Here is a 26,622-nt window from a genome sequence, read left to right on the forward strand (position 1 = left end):
TTACTGGAGTAACCAAACACGTCCTTAACAATGCAAGGTAGAGCGAGCGACGCAAACAAATAAAAAAAAATAGACTGCCCCCGACGTCTCGCTAAAGACGACGACCTGCCGTCTAGTTGAACTAGGGAACGCTATTTGACCATAGATCAGCGGAAAGTCTTAATGATCAACTATAAATGCAAATCCGTTTTTTTAATTTGGAAGGAAAAACAATTTTTTAACACAAAATTGAATGCTAAATGAAACGCGAACACTTTTCTTATTCGTGAACAATTTTTTTAAAAAAATTCAAAACATTTTTGTGAACACAAACATTTTTCTAAAATCAAACACCTTTTGTGGACAGGAAGTTTTTTTTTTAAATCACATTTTTTTTCAAAACGTGAACTTTTTTGTAATCCAGAAAACAATTCAGAGCGCAAACATTCTTTTCAAAACAGGATCATTTTTTGAAATTCCAAAACAAAATTTGGAAACACGAACACTTTTTGGAATGCGCACATTTTTTGAAAACCCAGAACAAAATTTGAAAACAGGAAAAAAAATTGCAAACAATTTTTGAAACTACCGAACAAAATTTGAAAACACAAACAGTTGTTTAAAAATGAACATTTTTGTAAAATCATGAACAATTTTTGGAGAAGTGAACATGTTTTGAAATCTAAAAATAAATTGAGAATGCAAACATTCTTTTTGAAATGGTAACATTCTCTGATATTCCAAAACAAAATTTGGAAACACGAACATTTTTTTGAACGCGAATACTTTTTGGAAATCCAGAACAAAATTTGAAAACAGAAACATAAATTTGGAAAAACAAAAACCAAAACACCTGTTGACAAACAGACTTGAAAAAAAATTGAAGAGAGTAAAAAAGGAAAGAAAAATAAAAAGTAAAAATCGAATAAAGAAAGAAATTAAAAGGAAAAAAGTAACCAAAAAGAAAAAGGACCGGGCTGCTCTATTTAATAATGCTTTTGTTTAGCTCTATTGGACTGGGCGTTTGGGCTACGGAGTATGGGCTGGGCAATGAGCATAGTATTTTTTTTTTTGGTGATTTTGCTGAGCGTGCCACTGCACGGTTTTGCCCGTGAGTAGCTCCGCTAGTGCTGAGTGCTGACGCTGCGCCGCCGCCGCCGCCTGTTCGTGACCAGGCCGTTGCCGCTGCTCCGTCCTCCGCTTCCCCCCGCCGCTTCTGCCTCACCAATCCCTCCTCTTCCCCTCCCCACCCGGTCTCTGCCGCCGGCGTCTCCTTGTCTCGCTTCCCCGCCGCCGCCGCCGCCGCCGCGACCTCGTCGACGGAAGTCTTCGGCGGCTGCAGAGTTCATCCTATCTCGGTGTGACTAGGTGCAGGTTTGGCGCTCCAATATTGCTACTGTATTTGATTTCTTGTTGATGAGCTCTATAATCTAGAGTATATGCAATTGCTGGAATCGAAAGTAATTTGGTACGTGCGCTGTGCGCACAGCTCACGCATGTCATCTGTCCACCTTGGTCAAAGTCGATTTGTGTTAGAAGACCAAGGACAGCTTAGCCGGCCGCAACCTCTCATTTTTTCCCCCCTGATGTCTGAAATCATCTATTTTCGTTGCTAATAACATCCTAACTTCCTCACCGAAAGCTTATGCCATGATTCTTATTTTCCAGGCCGCGTACAGAAGGTCAAGGACCCAGATGTTTTCTTCGCAGGAAGGTTCGCAGGAAGGTGATTTCATCTCATCTTCATGCTTCTGAGGCCACAACAGTACCACTCCACTTGCTGTAGTGCCTACTGTGCAATACCTGAAACTTATTTCATTACTGTAAATGTGATGGTGTTTCTAGAACAATCACCTGCATGCGAAGCACTTCATATCGACAGCATCCATAGTTATTATGCTTGCATTTCTCATGCTGAACTGATGATGCATCCAAGTTGAGTTGTATGCATCTCTGTTGATATCATCTTGTTTAGAATACTTGGTTTCCACACTTCAAAGTGACACCATCCATACACCAATTTGTTACCCTCGGCTCACATAAACCTAGGGTATTGCAGTCTGATGTGGCTGAAAATCCTCTAGTTATGTTATACATCTGAAAATATTGTTCTGTGTGGTTTTTACCCAGAGGACACGGCCAACTTTTCTTTCAAGGATGGTAAAAAACTGTGCTCTCTTTTTCTGCGGCAGCAAGGTCTGATCAAGAAAAAGCGAAGGTCTGTCTAGTGCTTGCTCTCTTCTTCTATATGCATCCCTCCACCCCCTCTTATCCGCACCTTACATATTTATTTTTATTCATATATGTATGCATGCAGATGGCTGGCCTCGCTGAATCCTGAATTAGGTGTCCCCTTCAAACTTAAGCGACCAAAGTTTCTCAAAGTCGCGTAAGTATTCTACTATCTGTGCACCTTTCTCTAAACCAGATGCCGTGCGGTATTTCAACTGCTGGAGCTGCATGATTCTCATTTGAAAACAGTATGTGCTGATTTAGTGGGTTACCTCCATGGCTCCATGGTCCAAGAGTTTGTGCCAAAAGCTTCAATAGAGCAAAACTCACTCTTCGTTTATGCACAAAAATGACCCATAGCCCATGTTTCTCATCTGAAAACAACATCCACTGATTTAGTGAGTTACCTCAGCTCCATGTGGTCTTGGATTGTAAAATATGGCAAACCTACCAGATTTCCATTTATCATATTTCTTTACTTGTAGGGTTACTTTACCCATATTAATATTTTAGTAACCCCCGACAAAAATTTCTGTTCTACAGCTACTTGGCTGAATCGGATGTCAGGACTGATGAAGTAAGTTATTCATACTCTAACAGAACCTACAGCTTACGGTTTTCAATTTCAGTTTTTACTCCCCTTATTAATGTTGCTTGCGTAGCTACTTATTTATCCGTTAGGTTTAATATAAGAATGAATGGCATATAATTATATTTCTAGTACAATAATAAGAGAAGATTTAACAATTTTAATATGTTGTGTGATCAAATATGTTGCTTCATGTGAACCTTGCATCAAGATAACTACACTTGTGGAAGGATATACAGCATGGCTTTGATGGGATTAGGGCATTGGAAGGAGCAGATTGATTATAGTCTGAGATGAGATAACATCTAGTAAAAAGGCTCTAACTCATTTGTTATTGCTTGATCGATTTTCCATACTTGTTAGCACTATCAATTTCATAGTAATTACTTCTTTTTGGCGAATAATTTCATAGTAATCACTTGATTTGATCCTTGAGAGTACTCTTCTGTAAGATAGTTTATATTTAGTATATTACATATAATACATCTCTTGTTACTATGTCACAGTTTATACTATTTTACTTTTGAAATGTAGTTTTATTACTATCTCACGATTTGCCTGCCTTCTTTATTACAATAGTGTCTTATAGATCATTTTACCCTCTTCTTTTGTTGCTTTAGTTAACATCCATGTAGCATAAACATGACAGTAACTGGGCATTTCTTATCAAGAAATGTCTATTCCAGGTGTCCAGCGAGAGAGTAAGATTTAACATCGAAGAAAGTTTTGGTTTGCAAAGGAAGTGTTACATTCATCACGTAGTTCTGGATGGTCTCGAGCTTTTTAAGTTGCAAAAACAGAAGGATGGCTCTCTCTGTCCAGAAAGCTTGAAGATCATGCACTGTACAATCAGCAAATTAAGCAATGGAGCACTTGAGTCAGTGGCTAATATTGTCGCCCACAATGGGATTAGTTTCAGGAAGATTAGGCCTACAATGATGAAAATCGTGAAGGACCACCTTCCAAAATACTTGGCTGAGTTGGACAGTGAAAGTGGTATGCAGTTGTCTGAAATTTTAACAAATCCATGCAGCTACCATTCTAATTCTGTCCGTCTTAGAACACCTGTTTCACCAATGCTTCTGTCATCTATTGACCAAGCTTTAGCTGAGCTGGATGAAATTCCCCAGCAAGCTGTTATTGCAATCAATAGAAAGCTCACAGGAAAATCATGCCCCCCAGAATTTCTGCATGTAACTCGAACTTCCAGCAGAAGCTATCTTATTAATTTGCTAAGGAAAAGGTGTGGAAATATGATAGCAAAGCTGCAGGAAGGCAGTGATCTTCCAGTGAACTTTGCAAAAGCATTGTCAGTGATGAACCTGTATCGAAAACTAACACTAAAGAGCATGGATATTTCACATTCAGAGTTCTTTCTGTTTCCACGTGCGACTATATCATCGCAGCAAGATATCCTGAATGCTCTATGGTCACTTCCAAACGTCGATACTGATGATATGAAGTTGCTGCGTCCCATTATGGGTCAAGGTTCTCAAGTTAAGATGGCATCATTCAGAGCAGCTGTGAGGAAGTACTTGACAGAATGCTTGTTTGAGTGTGATGATGGTAATTTACCAGATTTGGCAGTACGTGCCATTGGTTTCTTAGCTCGAATGTCTCCTAAATATCAACAGGCTATTCTCACAGAAGACAGAAAGGAAGTGGAAGTAGATGCTGTCTTGGATTTAAGCAGTTGCCTCAGATCTTTAGCACGCGGTGCCACTGAAGAAAACTCAAGCGATGACGAAGTTAGCTTAGAGAGTGACAGGTGCAGTGAAGATAATGATTTTGTACTCACCGCGAGCAACTACTTTGATATTCGTTCTCAGCAGCACATGGATGAGGGCCGCTGTTCAAATTTCATGATCAATAGCACTGAAGATTCTGAGTACACTGCTGGTGCTGGACATTATGGAGACAGTGATGCTACTGGCAGTACGAAGGATCCTAGTTTGAAGGACAATGTGGAGATGACTAGATGCTCTGCAGAAGATCTCTCTGCATTATGTGATGACACTGCAAGTATTGCACACGAGCTTATTGGGCACATTCTTAAAAACATGTTGACTGAAGACGAGGAGATTGATGAACTTACCGATTGTTATCTTGGAGGCAGTTCTAATTCTCAAGATCCTCAAGGTACATTGTGAACCACCAGTAGAACTTTTCTATTTGTTATTTCTCTTCAGTTTTCAATCTCCGTTCAGGGTAATGATATTTGTGTGCCATAGATCCTGAAGCGAAGAACCAAAAAGGCGACATTGTGATGAATGCTGTCCAGAGTCTCTTACCTAATCTACCGAAAAGGTCTGTCTACATTTTTCATTATCTCCCTCACCCCCTCCATTGTGCACGTAAACGGTCTAATAGTATGTTAATGTGTGCAGCTCCATTGACAAAGTTAGGAGCATACTGGATGGTGCTGAGCAGTGAGGATGGTCAATACACATTTTTAGGTGTCGAACCTTGCATGGTGCTGTGAATTGGGATATTGAATGCGATGGACAATTTTACCTTATGAAGAGGGATGGGCATGTTTTGTTTTGCTGGGGGAAATGTGCATGTGGTGGACATTTTTTTGCCATATCACTGTTACACTTACATGGATCCTGTAATTAGCGATTTTCTGTGCACTCTGAGTCTCTGACATGGTTAAGACTGGTGATTTTTGAAATATACTAGACTGTTGCAAGACTGGTGGTGTTTTTCATTTTGCACTGCTCTGTTTCAAGTTTCAACTACTCTGAAAACTAGCACATATTCAAATCACATTATAGTCTGATCCACCATCAATTGTTGTCATTCTCCTTTCTGCTTTCATGAACTATACTTTCAAAAATTGTTTCCAGGATTACTGTGCAAAACATTTATTTAATTGGCATTTAGTTCAAGAGAATTGTATTAGGATTAATAAAATGCACTGTGGGTAGAACAACTAGTTAGGTGGGTGCAATGAAGTATGGAAATTTACAATCATTCGTTTTGGTCACAAAAATTGTTTATTGGGCTCAATGTGGGGCAGTTAGGCGCCAGTTGTGCTAATGTTGCTTGGTCAGCCCCCGAGGGGCATCGGCCCCCAGTACCATGGACTTTTGCAGGGCTAATATTTCATTTGGTAGTATTGCTTTTGTATGGTATTGTTGTCAGGAATCATGCCAAACATGTCAACTTGTCCAGGTAACAAATATTATGTTGAGGATGCTGTGTTGCTCGGTCTTAACCGTTACTCTGCAGACATGATGACTCAACCTATCATGGCTGTTGCTCTTCTGAACCTCTCTTCACGGTTTCCATCTATCAGAGTAAGATGTCTTTCAACTTGACATCATATTGCTGTTGCATAACTTTCTGCGAAGTACTAGCTCAAAGCTGCAACTGTTTTTAACAACGAGCTAGTTGAATTTGTTCTTTCAGTTCTCCTGTATCCATAAGGTTCCCTGTAAGTTCTGAATGTGCTGTGCGAAACCACTTTTACGAATTCTAAAATTTGTGCAATTGTATCATCTCTTATTACAAATGAACTTTGGACTCGCATGATCATTTAAATATGGAAATTTTCCTAACTTACCGAAGAAATATGTAATGATGTAATGATGTCTACACTCTGGTTATCATATGGTGATGTACCGATACCTTTGTGTATGATTTGCTCTTCTTTTAGGCATCTCTGTTAACTTCTCCACAAACTTATCACATCTTTTAGATCCTTGCAATGGTGCGTAGTTGTAACCTCAAGATACATTAGCATGTCATTTAAAGATTTAATTCATGCCTGGTAAGGCCGGCTTTCTGGGCTTTGTGGCTTTGGGCCATTCGACCGTGTCGCGGATGGCTAGGATTGCACGTAAAAATTCTGAGGTGACGGCTGTAATATTCTCAAGGGTGAGTTTTTCTGGTCATTTACCCGCAGTGCCATCCCACGTCCATGTCGGCACTGATTGCCGATTCGGCCTCGCGCGCTCGCCCTACGCTCATCACCATCCTGAGGTTTCTCAGTTCTATTGGCATGTGTAGGTTTGCGCCAATGTTATATAAGATTCATTGAACATTCTGTTTGCAAGAAACCTTTTTGTCCTCGTCTACTTACCTAGTTCCCAGCTGATATATGCTCATGTCGTGAGTGTTTGAAATTACTACTGCAGTGGTTGTCCACCTATTTATGTTGTTCTGTTTAGTCTGATCCTCCAACATTCATCTTACCTGTGCTATTCTCCATGTGCAGCTTACTGCTCTGAATAATGAACTGCAAGCTCTGCAGAGGGACAAGGAGATACTGAAGGCCAGTACCCAGTAGAAACAAACCAGAGGAGGAGGCAAGATGTTATTGAAGCACTCTTGTCCTTGCAGCCATGTCTTCCACCCACAACTTATCATCTTCTCAGTGAACTTCAGTTTCTGCTGCACTGATGTACGTAGTTCTGTTGGCCTGAAGTTTCTTGCATTTCTCATTCAAGGTTTAAGTCGCTATTCGTATTCGAGGAGAACAGAACTCTCAACGAAGCAAACAAAGGGCTGGTGAGTTTACTGGAGAAAGAGCAAAAACATCGGTCCGAAAGGAAGCACTCCACAAAGGTAAAAAAGGACGAGGTGCTTCCAAAATATTGCAATTCTACTGTTCCTGCAAAAACACCCTTTTGTGTGTATGCCCATCCTAAGATAATTGTTGTAACATTGAGATTGCCGCAATACGTATCCTGTGATCATTCTGCTTCTTATCCTGATGATTTAGATGTCTTCATGCATTAAACTGACCTCCTATCCTCAAAATACCAAGTGTTCTTTCCCTTTCTTTTTATATGTTGAGACAAGATCGCACCAGACCAATCTGCACTCCTAGCTAGCTTTTATGCAGATCTCTTGTGAATGAGTATATCTAAATAATTTTACCATTTTGATACTTGAATTACTGCCTGTTACTAGTGATCTAAAAGATCTTGTATTTGTTTACAGAGGGAGTATTTTCTAATCATGGTCAGTTCACTAGTATAATTTTATCGAGTTTGTTTGTTTGGTGTTAAATTCTAGCGCTATGTTTATGAAGTGTACAAGAATTATCAAAATAACATGAACTCACACAATTTCATGAAAAATACATGAACTCATGCACATGACGTTTGAATAACTAGCCATTGGCTAATATTAGTACAGGATGGGTCGGTTTTAGAAGCCGAGCAGATACTCCATCTGTAAACAAATATAAGAGTGTTTAAATCACTAAAGTAGTGATCTATATGCTCTTATGTTTCTTTACGGAGGGAGTACATCTTTCGTCTCCTTTGACTAATCAATTATATCCCACTAACATTTTTCTCTTGTTTCAGCTGTTTATTCCTTTCTTCCTGGAAACTGACAACGCAAACCATTTTTCTGAATCGTATGCATGCTTGAATTCATCCAAACACACATTATTGTACACACAAGGAACCAAGGATTACATACAAGAACACAAATACATGCGTGTAAAACTACGTGAGCTTACACAGTAACCACATTTTTTTTATCTCTTCACAGCTTTCTGGGTCAGTGGAAGAAGGGCCTTTTCTTTCTGCCATGATGCAAACAGGAATGGCAGTATCTTCCAGATGAGATGAGATAATCAACGCCCGCGGCAGCCGAAGATGGCTTTGCAGCCGCGGCCGGTGTAGGGCTGCCCCCGGCCGGGGCAGGAGCCGTAGCACGCCGCCTTGTTCGCCTCCAGCCCTCCGTAGCCGATGTACTGGGGGCTGTAAGCAAGCACCCTCCTCTGTGGGTACGCCGCCTCCTCCTCACGCTCCGTGAAGCCCGCCTCGTCGTCCTCGACGGTGCGCACCGGCATCGCCGCATGGGTGCCGGCGCCGGCGAGGACGCCGCGGCTCATGACCAGCGCCGCGGCGATGTAGGCCAGGAGGAGGAGGAGCTGCGTCTGCGGCTTCATTGTCCCTGCTTCAAGTGGCGCCTGCACTGTGGCCTCTGCTTCAGGTTCAAGTGGTGCTGGCGCACTGTGGCCGGCCTGTGGGGCGTGCCTATCTCTCAATAATTTGTTCTGCTGTTGCGTCTATTCCAGAGGGGAGGAGACGGAGGTGGTTGAGGGCACTCCAACAGCAACGCCATGCCTAACATTGCATGCACGTGATGCTAGGCGACACCGTAGCGTCCATGTCCGGTCTCTGGTGTGATTGCGATTGGGTTTTGTGGAGGCGAACGATGCTGGCTGTTTCACAACCACCCGGTTCATTTCAAACTTAATTTCAGCAGAAGGTTGACGGACACACAAGATTGTTTAGATAGTTTTCATGCCTTGTTAGTTTTGTCATGGCTGAGCCAAGTTATCCCAGTTACAACAATCATGCAATAAAATTCAGAAAAAAACCTAGTTACTTTTAATGAATAATCTGTTCATAAACCCACAATTCATCGGATCCTAACAAATGCACTGCAAAAAAAGATTACATCAGATATAATTTCAAGAAGATCGAGGAGAACATGGTGTTGAAGATCAAAGAGAGAAAAGAAGTCATCTAACTACTAGCTATGGACTCGTAGGTCCGTGGTAAACTATTCACGCATCATTGGAAGGCGGCAAGGACGATGTAGAAGCCCTCGGTGATCAATTTCCTCTCCGGCAGAGTACCGGAAAAGGCCTCCAGATGGGATAACGAGAAAACATAAACTTGTGGTGGTGGAAAAAGTGTTTCGGGTGGCTCTCTGTTAGTTTGGAAATATTTATGAATTTATAGTCTTGGAATTAGGTCAAACGGAGTTACATGGGCCCCACGAGCTCAGGGGGCGCGCCCTGTGAGCTTGTGACTCTTTCGTAGCTCTTCCGGCCTCCTCCCGGAGCATCTAGGGTCCCTTTTGGTCCAGAAAAAATCATCGTAAAGTTTCATCATGTTTAGACTTTGTTTGGTGCTGATTTTTTAAAAAGTCAAAAACAAGCAAAACACTGGAAGACACTGGGCACTGGGTTAATAAGTTAGTCCCAGAGAATGATATAAAATAGCATATAAATGCATGTAAGCATCCAAGATTGATAATATAATAGCATGAAACAATTAAAAATTATAGATACATTGGAGACGTATCAGTGGACAACCTATATGACAAGCAATACAAGTAACAAGTGCAAGCAAGATTAAACAAGAGATATAAACTTGCACAAAGTAAAGGACCGAAATAACCGCAAGTGGAGATGAGGATGTGTTTCTGAATTTCCTCCTTTGTGGGAGGTACGTCTCCGTTTGGAGGGGTGTGGAGGCTCGATGCTCCCCAAGCGTCCCAAGGACTCACCGTATTCTCCTCACGCCCTCGCACAATGCAAGGTGCCGTGAATCCACTAGCGATGCCCTTGTAGGCAGCAACCAGAACCTTTACAAACAAGGTTGGGGATCTCTCCACAACTTAATTGGAGGATCCAGTACCACCACAGAGCTTCACCATGGAATGTGGCTCCGAGGTGACCTCTTTCGTCTAAGGTGCCCAAACACCCAAGAGTAATAAGTTTGACAAGTGAAAGTATGGGGTAATCAAATTTCCTTAGGTGAAATTTGAAAGCACATTTGCTACCTTGGTGGTTTTGGTAATTAATGTCAACATACACATTGTTGAACTAATACTTTTACCTAGTATATTTCAGACAAGTTCAATAGCGGCATGGCAAGGACATGAGGATGTGGACCCCTTCAAAATGTCAAGAACAAGAATTGGCTACTCCAAGACTCTACATTTTTGGTTTAGTGATCCAAGATCACATTGAGTCCCTTAGGAAAGCCAATACTATTAAAACGGGATGAGGTATTGTTGATGAGGTTGTTGCTCAAGCGCTTAGTGATATTGCTCCAAAAAAACCTCAGTCATTTTCTCAAAACACATCTATCCAAACCCTAATTCACTATCTCGGTCCCACCGAACATATCCCATCAGGACCCATCGAGATGACCACTACCATTGCCATTGCCAAACCCTAGCAATTCGGTTTGACCGAAAAGGATCTCGGTCCCACCGAGATGGCATTGCCAAGTTTCTGTGATGACATTGTTTCACTTCGGAATCACCGAGTTGAAACAATCAGAAATTCCGAGACTGGGTTCTGCCCTAGCCATTGCACTTCGATCCCACTGAGTTGTTCCACTTCGGTCCCACCAAAGAGCCCAACGCTCATATCTTTTACACTAATCGGTCTCGCTGAGTTTTATATTCGGTCTCACTGATTTGAGTCAAAAGTGTGTAACAGTTGGATTTTGGGTGAAGGCTATTTATACCCCTCCACCCCAACTACTCTCTAAGAGAGCCATCAGAACAAAACACAACTTGTGAAGGAAATATGCCCTAGAGGCAATAATAAAGTTGTTATTTATATTTCCTTATATCATGATAAATGTTTATTATTCATGCTAGAATTGTATTAACCGGAAACTTAGTACATGTGTGAATACATAGACAAACAGAGTGTCACTAGTTTGCCTCTACTTGACTAGCTCATTGAATCGATGATGGTTATGTTTCCTAACCATAGACATGAGTTGTCATTTGATTAACGGGATCACATCATTAGAGAATGATGTGATTGACTTGACCCATCCGTTAGCTTAGCATGATGATCATTTAGTTTGTTGCTATTACTTTCTCCATAACTATACATGTTCCTATGACTATGAGATCATGCAACTCCCGAATACCAGAGGAATGCTTTGTGTGCTACCAAACGTCACAACGTAACTGGATGATTATAAAGGTGCTCTACAGGTGTCTCCCATGGTGTTTGTTGAGTTGGCATGGATCAAGATTAGGATTTGTCACTCCGATTGTCGGAGAGGTATCTCTGGGCCCTCTCGGTAATGTACATCACTATAAGCCTTGCAAGCAATGTAGCTAATGAGTTAGTTACGGGATGTAGCATTACGGAACGAGTAAAGATACTTGCTGGTAACGAGATTGAAGTAGGTATTGAGATACCGACGATCGAATCTCGGGCAAGTAACATACCGATGACAAAGGGAACAACGTATACCGTTATGCGGTTTGACTGATAAAGATCTTCGTAGAATATGTAGGAACCAATATGAGCATCCAGGTTCCGCTATTGGTTATTGACCGGAGACATGTCTCGGTCATGTCTACATAGTTCTCGAACTTGTAGGGTCCGCACGCTTAACGTTCGGTGGCGATCGGTATTACGAGTTTATGTGGTTTGATGTACCGAAGGTAGTTCGGAGTCCCGGATTTGATCATGGGCATGACGAGGAGTCTCGAAATGGTCGAGACGTAAAGATCGATATATTGGAAGCCTATGTTTGGACATCAGAATGGTTCCGGGTGAAATCGGGAGTATACCGGAGTACTGAGAGGTTACCGGAACCCCCCGGGAGGTATATGTGCCTTATTGTGCCTTAGTGGAAGAGAGGGGAAAGAAGAAAAGGAAGGGGCGCGCCCCCAAGCCCAATCCGAATTGGGAGGGGGGTCGACCCCCCTTTCCTTCCTTCTTTCCGCTCCTTCCTTCTCTCCTAGAACCAACAAAGGGAAGGGGGGGGATCCTACTGCCGGTGGGAGTAGGACTCCTTGGGGCGCGCCTAGAGAGGCCGACCCCTCCCCCCTCCACTCCTTTATATACAGGGGAGGGGGGCACCCCATGCACACACAAGTTAATCATTGATCTTTAGCCGTGTGCGGTGCCCCCCTCCACCAAAATCCACCTCGACAATATCATAGTGGTGCTTAGGCGAAGCCCTGTTCCGGTAGCAACATCATCACCGTCATCACACTGTCGTGCTGACAAAGCTCTCCCTCGAAGCTCTACTAGATCGTGTGTTCGCGGGACTTCACCGAGCCAAACGTGTGCAGATCGGGGAGGTGCCGTACCTTCGGTGCTAGATCGGTCGATCGTGAAGACGTACGACTACATCAACCGCGTTGTCATAACGCTTCCGCTTACGGTCTACGAGGGTACCTAGACGATACTCTTCCCTCTCGTTGCTGTGCATCACCATGATCTTGCGTGTGCGTAGGATTTTTTTAAATTACTGCGTTCCCCAATAGTGGCATCCGAGCCAGGTTTATGCGTAGATGTTGTATGCACGAGTAGAACACAAAGGAGTTGTGGGCGTGGGTATATACATATTGCTTGCCGTCACTAGTTGATTCTTGATTCAGTGGCATTGTTGGATGAAGCGGCCCAGACCGACATTACGCGTACACTTACGCGAGACTGGTTCTACCGACGTGCTTCACACACAGGTGGCTAGTGGGTGTCTGTTTCTCCAGCTTTAGTTGAATCGGATTCAATGAATAGGGTTCTTTCTGAAGATCAAAAAGCAATCACTATACCGCATTGTGGTTTTTGATGCGTTGGTAAGAACGGTTCTTGCTCAGCCCGTAGCAGCCACGTAAAACTTGTAACAACAAAGTAGAGGACGTCTAACTTGTTTTTTGCAGGGCATGCTGTGATGTGATATGGTCAAGACATGATGCTAAATTTTATTGTATGAGATGATCATGTTTTGTAACACAGTTATCGGCAACTGGCAGGAGCCATATAGTTGTCGCTTTATTGTATGAAATGCAATCACCATGTAATTGCTTTACTTTATCACTAAGCGGTAGCGACAGTCGTATAAGCAATAGTTGGCGAGACGACAACAATGCTTCGATGGAGATCAAGGTGTCAAGCCGGTGACGATGGTGATCATGACGGTGCTTTGGAGATGGAGATCAAAGGCACAAGATGATGATGGCCATATCATATCACTTATATTGATTGCATGTGATGTTTATCCTTTATGCATCTTATTTTGCTTAGTTTGGCAGTAGCATTATAAGATGATCTCTCACTAAATTTCAAGGTATAAGTGTGGTCCCTGAGTATGCACCGTTGCTACAGTTCGTCGTGCCAAGACACCACGTGATGATCAGGTGTGATAAGCTCTACGTTCACATACAACGGGTGCAAGCCAGTTTTGCACACACGGAATACTCGGGTTAAACTTGACGAGCCTAGCATATGCAGATATGGCCTCGGAACATTGGAGACCGCAAGGTCGAGCGTGAATCATATAGTAGATATGATCAACATAGTGATGTTCACCATTGAAAACTACTCCATCTCACGTGATGATCGGACATGGTTTAGTTGATATGGATCACATGAGCACTTAGATGATTAGAGAGATGTGTATTTAAGTGGGAGTTCTTTAGTAATTTGATTAATTGAACTTTAATTTATCATGAACTTAGTACCTGATAGTATTTTGCATGTCTATGTTGTTGTAGATAGATGGCCCGTGCTGTTGTTCCGTTGAATTTTAATGCGTTCCTAGAGAAAGCTAAGTTGAAAGATGATGGTAGCAACTACACGGACTGGGTCCGTAACTTGAGGATTATCCTCATTGCTGCACAGAAGAATTATGTCCTGGAAGCACCGCTAGGTGACAAACCCGCTGCAGGAGCAACGCCAGATGTTATGAACACCTGGCAGAGCAAAGCTGATGACTACTCGATAGTTCAGTGTGCCATGCTTTACGGCCTAGAACTGGGACTTCAACGACGTTTTGAACGTCATGGAGCATATGAGATGTTCCAGGAGTTGAAGTTAATATTTCAAGCAAATGCCCGGATTGAGAGATATGAAGTCTCCAATAAGTTCTACAGCTGCAAGATGGAGGAGAATAGTTCTGTCAGTGAACATATACTCAGAATGTCTGGGTACCACAACCACTTGACTCAATTGGGAGTTAATCTTCCTGATGATAGTGTCATTGACAGAGTTCTTCAATCACTGCCACCAAGCTACAAGAGCTTCGTGATGAACTATAATATGCAAGGGATGGATAAGATGATTCCCGAGCTCTTCGCAATGCTAAAGGCTGCGGAGGTAGAAATCAAGAAGGAGCATCAAGTGTTGATGGTCAACAAGACCATCAGTTTCAAGAAAAAGGGTAAAGGGAAGAAGGGGAACTTCAAGAAGAACAACAAGCCAGTTGCTGCTGATACGTCTCCAACGTATCTATAATTTTTGATTGTTCCATGCTATATTATATTCTGTTTTGGACATTATTGGGTTTTATTATTCACTTTTATACTATTTTTGGGACAAACCTATTAACCGGAGGCCCAACCCAGAATTGCTGTTTTCGCCTATTTTAGGGTTTCGCAGAAAAAGAATATCAAAAGGAGTCCAAACGGAATGAAACCTTCGGGAACGTGATTTTCGGAACGAACATGATCCAGGAGACTTGGACCCTACGTCAAGCAACCAACAGGGAAGCCACGAGGTAGGGGGCGCGCCTCCCCCCCAGGCGCGCCCTCCACCCTCGTGGACCCCTGTTGCTCCACCGACGTACTCTTTCCTCCTATATATACCTACGTACCCCCAAACGATCAGATACGGAGCCAAAACCCTAATTCCACCGCTGTAACTTTCTGTATCCACGAGATCCCATCTTGAGGCCTGTTCCGAAGCTCCGCAGGAGGGGGCATCGATCACGGAGGGCTTCTACATCAACACCATAGCCCTTCCGATGAAGTGTGAGTAGTTTACCTCAGACCTTCGGGTCCATAGTTATTAGCTACATGGCTTCTTCTATCTTTTTGGATCTCAATACAAAGTTCTCCCCCTCTCTTGTGGAGATCTATTCGATGTAATCTTCTTTTGCGGTGTGTTTGTTGAGACCGATGAATTATGGGTTTATGACCAAGTTTATCTATGAAGAATATTTGAATCTTTTTTGAATTCTTTTATGTATGATTGGTTATCTTTGCAAGTCTCTTCGAGTTATCAGTTTGGTTTGGCCTACTAGATTGATCTTTCTTGCAATGGGAGAAGTGCTTAGCTTTGGGTTCAATCTTGCGGTGTCCTTTCCCAGTGACAGTAGGGGCAGCAAGGCACGTATTGTATTGTTGCCATCAAGGATAACAATATGGGGGTTTTATCATATTGCATGAATTTATCCCTCTACATCATGTCATCTTGCTTAAAGCGTTACTCTGTTCTTATGAACTTAATACTCTAGATGCATGCTGGATAGCGGTCGATGTGTGGAGTAATAGTAGTAGATGCAGGCAGGAGTCGGTCTACTTGTCTCGGACGTGATGCCTGTATACATGATCATACCTAGGTATTCTCATAATTATGCTCAATTCTGTCAATTGCTCAACAGTAATTTGTTCACCCACCGTAAAATACTTATGCTCTTGAGAGAAGCCACTAGTGAAACCTATGGCCCCCGGGTCTATCTTCCATCATATCAATCTTCCAACACTTAGTTATTTTCATTGCCTTTTATTTTACTTTGCATCTTTATCATAAAAATACCAAAAATATTATCTTATCATATCTATAAGATCTCACTCTCGTAAGTGACCGTGTAGGGATTGACAACCCCTTATCACGTTGGTTGCGAGGATTTATTTGTTCTGTGTAGGTGCGAGGGACTCGCGCGTAGCCTCCTACTGGATTGATACCTTGGTTCTCAAAAACTAAGGGAAATACTTACGCTACTTTGCTGCATCACCCTTTCCTCTTTAGCTGCTCAAGTGAAGAAACCCAAGTCTGGACCTAAGCTTGAGACTGAGTGCTTTTACTACAAAGGAACTAGTCACTGGAAGCGGAACTGCCCCAAGTATTTGGCGGAGAAGAAGGATGGCAAAGTGAAAGGTATATTTGATATACATGTTATTTATGTGTACCTTACTAATGCTCGCAGTAGTGCCTGGGTATTTGATACTGGTTCAGTTGCTAACATTTGCAACTCGAAACAGGGGCTACGGATTAAGCGAAGATTGGCTAAGGCTGAGGTGACGATGCGCATGGGAAATGGTTCCAAAGTCAATGTGATCGCCGTCGGCACGCTACCTCTACATCTACCTTCGGGATTAGTATTAGACCTAAATAATTGTTATTTGGTGCCAGCGTTGAGCATGAACATTATATCTGGATCTTGTTTGATGCGAGACGGTTATTCATTTAAATCAAAGAATAATGGTTGTTCTATTTATATGAGTAATATCTTTTATGGTCATGCACCCCTGATGAGTGGTCTATTTTTACTAAATCTTGATAGTAGTGATACACATGTTCATAGCATTGAAGCCAAAAGATGCAGAGTTGATAATGATAGTGCAACTTATTTGTGGCACAACCGTTTAGGTCATATTGGTATAAAGCGCATGAAGAAACTCCATTCTGATGGACTTCTAGAATCACTTGATTATGAATCACTTGGTACTTGCGAACCATGCCTCATGGGCAAGATGAATAAAACTCTGTTCTCCGGAACAATGGTGCGAGCAACAGAGTTATTGGAAATCATACATACTGATGTATGTGGTCCAATGAACATTGAAGCTCACAGCGGATATCATTATTTTCTCACCTTCACAGATGATTTGAGCAGATATGGGTATATCTACTTAATGAAACATAAGTCTGAAACATTTGAAAAGTTCAAAGAATTTCAGAGTGAAGTGGAAAATCATCGTAACAAGAAAATAAAGTTTCTACAATCTAATTGTGGAGGCGAATATTTGAGTTATGAGTTTGGACTTCATTTGAAACAATGCGGAATAGTTTAGCAACTCATGCCACCTGCATTGACAACCCCTTATCACGTTGGTTGCGAGGATTTATTTGTTTTGTGTAGGTGCGAGGGACTCGCGCGTAGCCTCCTACTGGATTGATACCTTGGTTCTCAAAAACTGAGGGAAATACTTACAATACTTTGCTGCATCACCCTTTCCTCTTCAAGGGAAAACCAACGCAGTGCTCAAGAGGTAGCAAGAAGGATTTCTGGCGTCGTTGATACGTCTCCGTCTTATCTACTTTTCCAAACACTTTTGCCCTTGTTTTGGACTCTAACTTGCATGATTTGAATGGAACTAAACCGGACTGACGCTGTTTTCAGCAGAATTACCATGGTGTTATTTATGTGCAGAAACAAACGTTCTCGGAATGACCTGAAACTTCATGGAGCAACTTTTTGGAAAAAATAAAAAATACCTGCAAAAGATGAAGGCCAGGGGCCCACCACTTGTCCATGAGGGTGGGGGCGCGCCTGCCCCCCTAGGGCGCACCCCCTACCTCGTGGGCCCCCTGATGCCTCTCCGACTCCAACTACAACTCCATATATTGTGTTTCGGGGAGAAAAAAAATCAGAGGGAAGAATTCAACGCGTTTTACGATACAGAGCCGCCGCCAAGCCCTAAAACCTCTCGGGAGGGCTGATCTGGAGTCTGTTCGGGGCTCAGGAGAGGGGAATCCGTCGCCATCGTCATCATCAACCATCATCCATCACCAATTTCATGATGCTCACCGCCGTGCGTGAGTAATTCCATCGCAGGCTTGCTAGACAGTGATGGGTTGGATGGGATCTATCATGTAATTGAGTTAGTTTTGTTAGGGTTTGATCCCTAGTATCCACTATGTTCTGAGATTGATGTTGCTATGACTTTGCTATGCTTAATGCTTGTCACTAGGGCCCGAGTGACATGATTTTAGATCTGAACATATTATGTTTTCATCAATATATGAGTGTTCTTGATCCTATCTTGCAAGTCTATAGTCACCTATTATGTGTTATGATCCGTTAACCCCGAAGTGACAATAATCGGGATACTTACCGGTGATGACCGTAGTTTGAGGAGTTCATGTATTCACTATGTGTTAATGCTTTGTTCTGGTTCTCTATTAAAAGGAGGCCTTAATATCCCTTAGTTTCCGTAAGGACCCCGCTGCCACGGGAGGGTAGCACAAAAGATGTCATGCAAGTTGTTTTCCATAAGCACATATGACTATGTTCGGAATACATGCCTACATTATATCAATGAACTGGAGCTAGTTCTGTGTCACCCTAGGTTATGACTGTTACATGATGAACCGCATCCGACATAATTCTCCATCACTGATCCATTGCCTACGAGCTTTTCATATATTGTTCTTCGCTTATTTACTTTCCCATTGCTATTGCTATCATCACTACAAAATACCAAATACACTACTTTCACTACTGTTACCTTTTGCTACCATTGCCACTACTATCATATTACTTTGCTACTAAACACTTTGCTACTGATATTAAGTTTCCAGGTGTGGTTGAATTGACAACTCAGCTGCTAATACTTGAGAATATTCTTTGTCTCCCATTGTGTCAAATCAATAAATTTGGGTTGAATACTCTACCCTCGTAAACTATTGCGATCCCCTATACTTGTGGGTTATCAAGACCATTTTCTGGCGCCGTTGCCGGGGAGCATAGCTCTATTCTTTGAGTCACTTGGGATTTATATCTGCTTATCATTATGAAGAACTTGAGAGATCCAAAAACCAAGATCTATCCCTCAACTACGAGGGGAGGTAAGGAACTGCCATCTAGTTCTGTACTTGATTCACCTTCCGTTTTGAGTTAGCTTGCGACACCTAAAACTGCTTCTTCTATTCGTTCTGATATGTCGCATGTTATTGATGATGCTACTTCTGCTATGCATGATACTTATGATGAAACTACTTCTATGCTTGATACTACTGTGCCACTTGGTGAATTTCTTGATGAACAAATTGCTAGGGCTAGAGAGATTGAAAATATTAAATCTGATAATACTGATGAAAGTGATGATGAAGAATCACTTGTTATTCCTGAGGGTTATTGTTGGTGTCAAAACCGGCGGATCTCGGGTAGGGGGTCCCGAACTGTGCGTCTAGGCCGGATGGTAACAGGAGGCAAGGAACACGATGTTTTACCCAGGGTCGGGCCCTCTTGATGGAGGTAAAACCCTACGTCCTGCTTGATTAATATTGATGATATGGGTAGTACAAGAGTAGATCTACCACGAGATCAAGGAGGCTAAACCCTAAAAGCTAGCCTATGGTATGGTTGTTGTATGATGAAGTTGTCCTACGGACTAAAACCCTCCGGTTTATATAGACACCGGAGAGGGTTAGAGTTACACAAAGTCGGTTACAATGGTAGGAGATCTTGAATATCCGCATCGCCAAGCTTGCCTTCCACGCCAAGGAAAGTCCCATCCGGACACGGGATGAAGTCTTCAATCTTGTATCTTCATAGTCCTGGAGTCCGGCTGAAGGTATAGTCCGGCTACCCGAACACCCCCTAATCCAGGACTCCCTCAGTAGCCCCTGAACCAGGCTTCAATGACGACGAGTCCGGCGCGTAGATTGTCTTCGGCATTGCAAGGCGGGTTCCTCCTCCAAATTCTTCATAAAAGTTTGTAAACACCAAGAGTAGTGTCCGGCTCTGCAAAATAAGTTTCCACGTATTGCCACAGAGAGAATAATATTAACACAAATCTAATCTGCTGACGTATTCCGCAGCGTGACATCACACTACGGCCAAGCCTTTATTCGAATCTTTTTCACTTTTCCACCTCAGCGTGTTTTGCGAGGCGGTTTCCTTGGCACGTCTTGTCAAAGCAGAGATCGTGTCCCCCATTTACGAGATTCTCATCAATACGGACGTGGGTAAACCAACCGCGCCATTTAGCATGGCGCTTGGGAGGCAAGCGAGTTTTACTAGGCTGGTGGGGACGCATAGTCGCATCCGCTCATATAAGGGGATAAGGATCCACCTTTTTACCTACGCCTTCTTCCTCCTTTGCCTATCCATCTTCTGCGCACCCGAGCTCCAGCGCCCAAGCCCGCACTTCCTACCTCAACCTTCTCCAACAATGTCCGGAGTGGGAGGCAAGTGGATGGTCTCCTCCATCACGGAGGGCCATGTCAAAAGGCTAAGGAAGGCCGGATACCTGTCCAAAGACATCGCACACTGGCTTCCTGAGGAGGGGCAGCTTCTCCCCACCCCAAGGCCCCATGAGAGGTAGTATTTCTTCCCCACTTCCTCCGCGGACTGGGTTTTCCTCTCCACCCATTTGTCCGCGGGCTCATGTTCTACTATGGCCTAGATTTCCACGATCTGGCCCCGAACTTCATCCTCAATATCTCGGCGTTTATCATCGTGTGCGAGGCTTTCCTCTGCATCCACCCCCATTTCAGCCTCTGGCTCAAGACCTTCAATGTCAAGCCAAAGGTGGTGCGCGGCAACCAGGCGGAGTGCGGAGGTGCCATGGCGGGCAAAATAGCCAACGTCCTATGGCTCGAGGGCTCCTTTGTGGAGACCTTGAAGGGGTGGCAGTCAGGGTGGTTTTACATCACCGAGCCACGCGATCCGAAGTGGATCGCAGCCCCTGAATTCCGATCCGGACCCCTACGCGGCTCACGTCCTGGAAGGAGACGGGCTTGTCATGGGGCGACTAAGAAGAGGTGACCAGACTGCAAAAATGAATCCAGTCCCTGGTGAACAAGCAACTCAAGCTTGTCAACGTAGTCCAGGTCATGCTCGTCCGCCGGATCCTTCCATCTCAAGAACGGGACTTCAATTTGTGGGAGTTCAACCCGGCGCAGCACCGAACTCTGAGCAGGCTCTTCAACACGACGTACGAAGATGTCTGGAAGGGGCTAACCAAAGGTGCCGAGGCTCCCACATCTGCCTCCGAAGACCGGGGATTCAGCTCGTAGTGTCCTGCTGGCGAAGTAAAATATTTTCATCTTTTACAGGATGTTAAGTTTTCTTCATAGTTTGACTCTATGCAGGATCTAAACTCCCTCACCTTTGACAGGATTGGCAGGCGAAGTCCGGACTGATTAACTGTCCGGCTCCCTTGCCCGAAGACCCAGCCCCTGCTCTCCTAGTGAAGCTGCTGGTTCCGGCACCTTATGTGGTGCCGGAGAAGAAGGCCACGGGGACTCGAAAGAGTTCCCGACATATGGTGGTGTCGGACTCGTCGTCCGATGAGTCCGAGACGCACTCCTCCCGTGAAGACGAGGAGGAGGAAGAAGAGACCTCTCCCCCTCCAGCGGGGGGAGGAAAGAAGAGGAAGGCCGCCCTAGTAGGGGAGGCCGAAGGGTCCAAGAAGAGGAAAACCCCTCCACCGGACTACGCCCCCGATGCCGACGAGGACGAAGAGAAGTGGCCGGACAGGGCCAAGCGTCCGGCGAAATCGTAAGTGTTCGGATACCAGAGTAACTCATGATATTCCTTTTGTTGCGCAGCTTTCCCTAATGTCGAATATAATCATGCAGCCCGCCCAAGGACGGGCTCGACGAGTCGTCGAGCGGCTCCCTGGATTCATCGGACGTGAATTCAGTTCCGCCTGCTGCCTGCCCCTGTGCTGTGGATGACGCCGAAGTGGCGTCGCGACAAGCTCCGGGGCAAGAGGAGGTGGTTCAGGAGGAGCCGCGAGGCGACCTCCCGGACTCCAGCAGTAAAGGGGACAAGACCCCCCCAGGGCTCCAAGTCCGGCTTTAAGCCAGACACCGCACCGGAATCATCAACGGTTCCGGACCACGGCAGGAGAACTCCTGCCAAGAGGAGCAAGCCTATTGAGCCGGCATCCTCCGTCCAACCGAAGGCGCCGGACAATCTGCTGGAGGTGCTTAAGGGCGCCTCCATCGACGAGGAGCACCGTACCATCATGAGTACGGTGGTCCAGAAGGTTCGGTCCGCCAAAAGCGGACTTACTGAAGCTTGTGCTAGCCTTCTAACAGGCTTCGAGGTAAGTAGAAATATGTAAAAATATTACCGCATAGACAGTAGCCCCTGATGCTCTGTTTGGCGTTCGGAAAGAAAAGCCGAATAGAGGATCTATTAAATATCGCAGGAGTCTAACTAAAAAGGAGTCAATATACGTATGCAGGCTTCGCTGCTGGCCACCGCCGCACTGACTGCGGAGGTGGGTGCCCTGAAGCAGGGCCTCAAGCGGACCGAGCAAGAGCTCGGCCTTGCCAAACGGCAGCTCGAGGAGAAAGAAGGTAAGAGATACCTTATAGAAAAAATGCCTATAAGAAGACACAATTGCAAAAAATGACAGGAGTATACTGCTTATTGTAGGGGCCACAACTGAGGTGGCGACCCTCAAGCAGGCGCTGTCCGAGGCCAAGAAGAGAGCAGCCACGGAGCGCACCGAGCGGGAGAAATTTGAGGCGCAGGTCGGCGAGGTGCAGCAAGAGCTTCAGGCTCTCATGAAAAAACATGAGAGTTTGGAGCTTGACTCGAAGACGCGAGCGTCCGTGCTGCGGCCCTTAAAACTGCCAAGTCTGCCAAGGCCGAAGCCTAGAAGGCCCTCCAGGAATTGGATGCGGTGAAAAAGATAGCGGCGGGTAAGGCATTCTCTATGCAAAGCAGACATATAAAAGTAAACTACTTGTTACTTACCCGAATCCGGAGCTCTCCAGGGGCATTCGCAGATCTTCCCCGCAGCGTATCCGATGCCGCCGCATTCTACCGAGCCGAGGAAGGCAGCTCGACGAAGAAGGTGTTCTGGTCTCAGTACGCTGAGGCCGGACACCCTGTGCCCTTGAGCAACCAGCTGAAGCAGCTGGTCGAGCTCCACAAGGCGGCCGAACAGGCCCTGAAGGGCTTCATAGTTCGGCTGTGGCCTGGAGAGGCCCTGCCTGGGAGCTACTTCGGACTGGTGCGGCGGCTGGTGGAGGCTTGTCCCAGGCTCGAGGTCATCAAGCGATCCGTCTGCATCGAAGGAGCCCGTAGGGCCCTTGCCCGTGCAAAGGTGCACTGGGGTAAGCTGGACGGTGAGAAGCTAGTGAGGGACGGGCCACCGCCGGGGAAGGAGCATCGCAAGCCCGAGAACTATTACAAGGATGTTCTGGCTGGTGCCCGCCTTATGGCGGATGAATGCACCAAGGATGTAATTTTTGAATGAACTCGCTCATGTTATCCTGTGCGCTGAAAACTTGTTCATATGCGCTAAGCAATGCTTGAATTTAAAATATTACTTTCTGTGCGGCCGTTTATCAAAAAATTGAGAGATGGCCAGTCGTCGGCTTCTTCCCCCATGCCACTAGTGCTGGGGTGTTCGGGATAAACCTGAGCGCTCTTTTTCCCATGATTGGGTCCGTCGAGGGAGGCGCTCAGCACAACGAACAAGGCAATCGGACTATAATGCTTGAACACTCTCACTTAGCCATAGAACTCTATAATTTTAAATTTCAGCGAAGCCCCTAGTATTCGGAAGACCGAGTTCGGGGCGCTATCCACGCCTTGGCCGGACAAAGCCGGTTCCTCGCTCGAAGCGGCATAAGTCTTTAAGGACTCGAAAAACCTCTCGAACAGCGACCGGTCTCTCGCCTCATCATGACAGTCAGTTTTAGCTTTCTCTACTGAGGTGCTCAGCCCAGCTCAACTGGGGCACAATCGCAGTAGTTCTCCTAGTGCTACCTTAGCCGATATAGTGGAACGTAAGGCACCCAAACATAGGAGCCGGGCAAACCCAACTATTGACCCAAATCATGATTCGGAGCCGATGCATATAGTGCTATAAGTTCGGGGTGCCACACTTGTGAAAGTGTATAGACTTCTCACGCCATATTGATGGGTACTAAAGCCCCTGGCGTATTTTTGCCATACCAGTGTATGGATGCAACGTGTTATTGATAAACATATATATAAAAAGAGGATGCAAAAAATAGACAAAAAGCTATGCATTGTTTATAGAAAGGCTGCTATGAAAGCGGAACGATACAAATAGTGCGATAAGCAAAAGAAATTGGACTATTTAACATGTCCTGGCCAGGGGCAGGCCGCGGAATTGTATTAAAAAACAGGTATACTGCTCGCAATAGAGACCACGTGGGAGTTCCATAATGCGGCGTGGCTTGTCTGCTTTCCTGGATCTTGCATCGTTTGTGCGGCAGTTGAATTGCCGAACGGGTCATCCGAAGTATGGAGTCCTGATGAAAGAACATGCGGTGCCCCCATGTTTGGTTTTGGTAATTGATGACAATCTCTATGGACTAATGGTTGCCTTGAGTTATATTTGAAGGTTTTTGTCCATAGGCTTTTCTTGGAGTACATGTGTTGGTTTCAAGGAGAGTTTGTGTCGACCAAGGTGCTATTCAAGGAATTACCTAAAGATTGGTCTTGTGAGAGGTTGATCAAGACTAAGTCAAAGAGTGAATCAAGTTGACCAACCCACAAAGCGTAGAAGATGTACCGAGAGGGATCAAGTGATCCCATGGTATGGTAAGCATTGTCAATTACGCTTCGTGTACTAACCCATGGTCTTCGTGAGGATTCTTTGTGGGGTTAGGTTGCGGTGTGCAAGTTCAAGTGGAGCATCACGAAGAGATCAAATGCTTGAAGCTTGCCGTCCTTTGTGGTGACAATGGACTTGTGAAGATGTGCTGAAGAGTGGCTCACCCATAGTGGAGTATGGGGGAGCAATCAACTAGTCTTCATCAAGTCAACCCAATCAAGAAAGGTGGTCCAACTTGAGGGAGTCAAGATCGTCTTCATCTAGCTCAAGTGGACCATGTGCAAGGCAAAGGTTTGCCCTTGATAGGTTTTCTATTTTATCGGTCTCATGATGGTAGTTGGGAGACTGGGTTATAGGATCGATTGCCGTACTATCAAGGGGGGCTCTCGATGAGTAGCTTGATCGTATCGTTCGCTGAGAGCTCAAACCATTGCATCATCTTTCTTGGTTCTTGTTTGGTTCTCTTTGAGAGTCTTAGAGCTTTTGGTCATCTTGATGAGAAGCTTGAGTTCATCGAAAATGGAGTTCGCTTGCATACTCTATGATGTTTTCGTTGTTGGAGGTTTTGCCGGTTCTTCTCGGTTGGAGGTTTCACTCCTCTATTTGTTGGCATACCTCCCCTACCTCTTCTTACTATAACCAGTCGCTGTTTTGATGCTACTCGTCATCTATTTTCCAACAAGCTTGAGTTTGCTCAATTCGGAGCTCATATGCAGTCTTGTTCTCTTGAGTGTGGTTTTGTCAGGGTCCGCGTTGGAAAGGTTTGGGTGGATTCATCACGTACACGTCTCCTTCTTTTCCCCTCCTTCTTCCTTGGAGCTTCCTCCATTTTCTTGCCTCCCTTGTGTGGCTGCCGTTGTTGGTTGCGGTAGTACTGCTCCCAGGAAAGCGGTAGTACCGTAGGCATCGGCGGTAGTACCGTGCAGTGGCACGGTAGTACCGCAGGTGCCCACCGTAGTACCGCTCCCCTGGAGCCGCACTACCGCAGCCCACCAGGCTAGTGCCGCCCCTTTGCGGTAGTAGGAGCGGATGTAATTTTTTACATCCGCACCTACCGCGGTAGTACCGCTTTCGCCGTGCGGTAGTACCGCGCTATGCGGTCAGGCAGTAGTACCGCCCCTCGGCAGTACTACTGTGTCAGGTTTTTGCTACTTCCGTTTCTTTGCGGAAGTAGGCATGGAAGTTTCCCTTTTCCCCTGGCTGGGACTTTTGCCTCGCGGTAGTACCGCATGGGGGGCGCGGTAGTACCGCGCGTGCGGAAGTTCCTTCCCCAACTCCTGTGCGTCTGTTTATCGGTTCTGTGCTGGGGTTGCGGCAGTACCATGGGTCGGTACGGTAGTACCGCACAGCCGTGCGGTAGTACCGCTTGGTTGCAAGCAGTAGTACCATGCGGCCTTGCGGTAGTACCGCTGGCCAGGCGCGGTAGTACCGCTGGCCGCGGGCTGGTTGGTGGGTAACTGTTGGATTTTTCCCCACCTATAAAAGGGGGTCTTCTTCCCCAATGGACCTTATCCTTTTAGCTCGTGTTCTTCCCCCATTGTTGACTTTCTTCGAGCTTTCTAACTCTCAATCCCTCCAATGATTCTTGCTAGTTCTTGAGGGAAAAGAGAGAGGAAATCTAGATCCACGTTTCCACCAATCACTTTCTCCTCTTTGTGAGGGGAACCCCTTGGATCTAGATCTTGGAGTTCTTGGTGTTCTACTTCTTGTTCTTCCTCTCATTTTCCTCCCTAGCACTAGTTGCTTCTGTGGGATTTGAGAGAGAAGGACATGGGCACTCCTTGTGCCCTTGCCAT

General features: G+C 44.9%; 2 protein-coding genes across 5 annotated transcripts; one reads left to right on the top strand and one right to left on the bottom strand.

Moving 5' to 3' along the window:
• The first annotated feature begins 1,075 nt into the window (after window positions 1-1,075).
• LOC125514706 lies at window positions 1,076-9,048 on the top strand. 4 transcript variants are annotated; one of them, XR_007286586.1, is made up of 12 exons: window positions 1,076-1,347; window positions 1,648-1,705; window positions 2,110-2,197; window positions 2,297-2,368; window positions 2,755-2,788; window positions 3,472-4,939; window positions 5,032-5,107; window positions 5,188-5,256; window positions 5,978-6,102; window positions 7,023-7,208; window positions 7,288-7,372; window positions 8,312-9,048. XR_007286586.1 is itself a non-coding variant. In XM_048680050.1 (8 exons), exons 2-8 carry the CDS (start codon window positions 1,675-1,677, stop codon window positions 5,231-5,233), a joined length of 1,815 nt encoding a protein of 604 aa, XP_048536007.1. In that variant the 5' UTR covers window positions 1,076-1,353; window positions 1,648-1,674; the 3' UTR covers window positions 5,234-5,494. The 4 variants fall into 4 exon arrangements, 3 of the variants coding, with proteins under 3 accessions (XP_048536007.1, XP_048536006.1, XP_048536008.1); XM_048680050.1 differs by lacking the exons at window positions 5,978-6,102; window positions 7,023-7,208; window positions 7,288-7,372; window positions 8,312-9,048 and having other exon boundaries at window positions 1,076-1,353; window positions 5,188-5,494; XM_048680049.1 differs by lacking the exons at window positions 5,978-6,102; window positions 7,023-7,208; window positions 7,288-7,372; window positions 8,312-9,048 and having other exon boundaries at window positions 5,188-5,494.
• On the bottom strand, window positions 8,148-8,714 carry LOC125514707. The gene has a single exon (XM_048680052.1). It carries the CDS (start codon window positions 8,712-8,714, stop codon window positions 8,397-8,399), a length of 318 nt encoding a protein of 105 aa, XP_048536009.1. The 3' UTR covers window positions 8,148-8,396.
• Window positions 9,049-26,622: the final 17,574 nt, after the last annotated feature.

This window comes from Triticum urartu, chromosome 6, assembly GCF_003073215.2.
Source record: "Triticum urartu cultivar G1812 chromosome 6, Tu2.1, whole genome shotgun sequence".
Classification (NCBI taxonomy): Eukaryota; Viridiplantae; Streptophyta; class Magnoliopsida; order Poales; family Poaceae; genus Triticum; species Triticum urartu.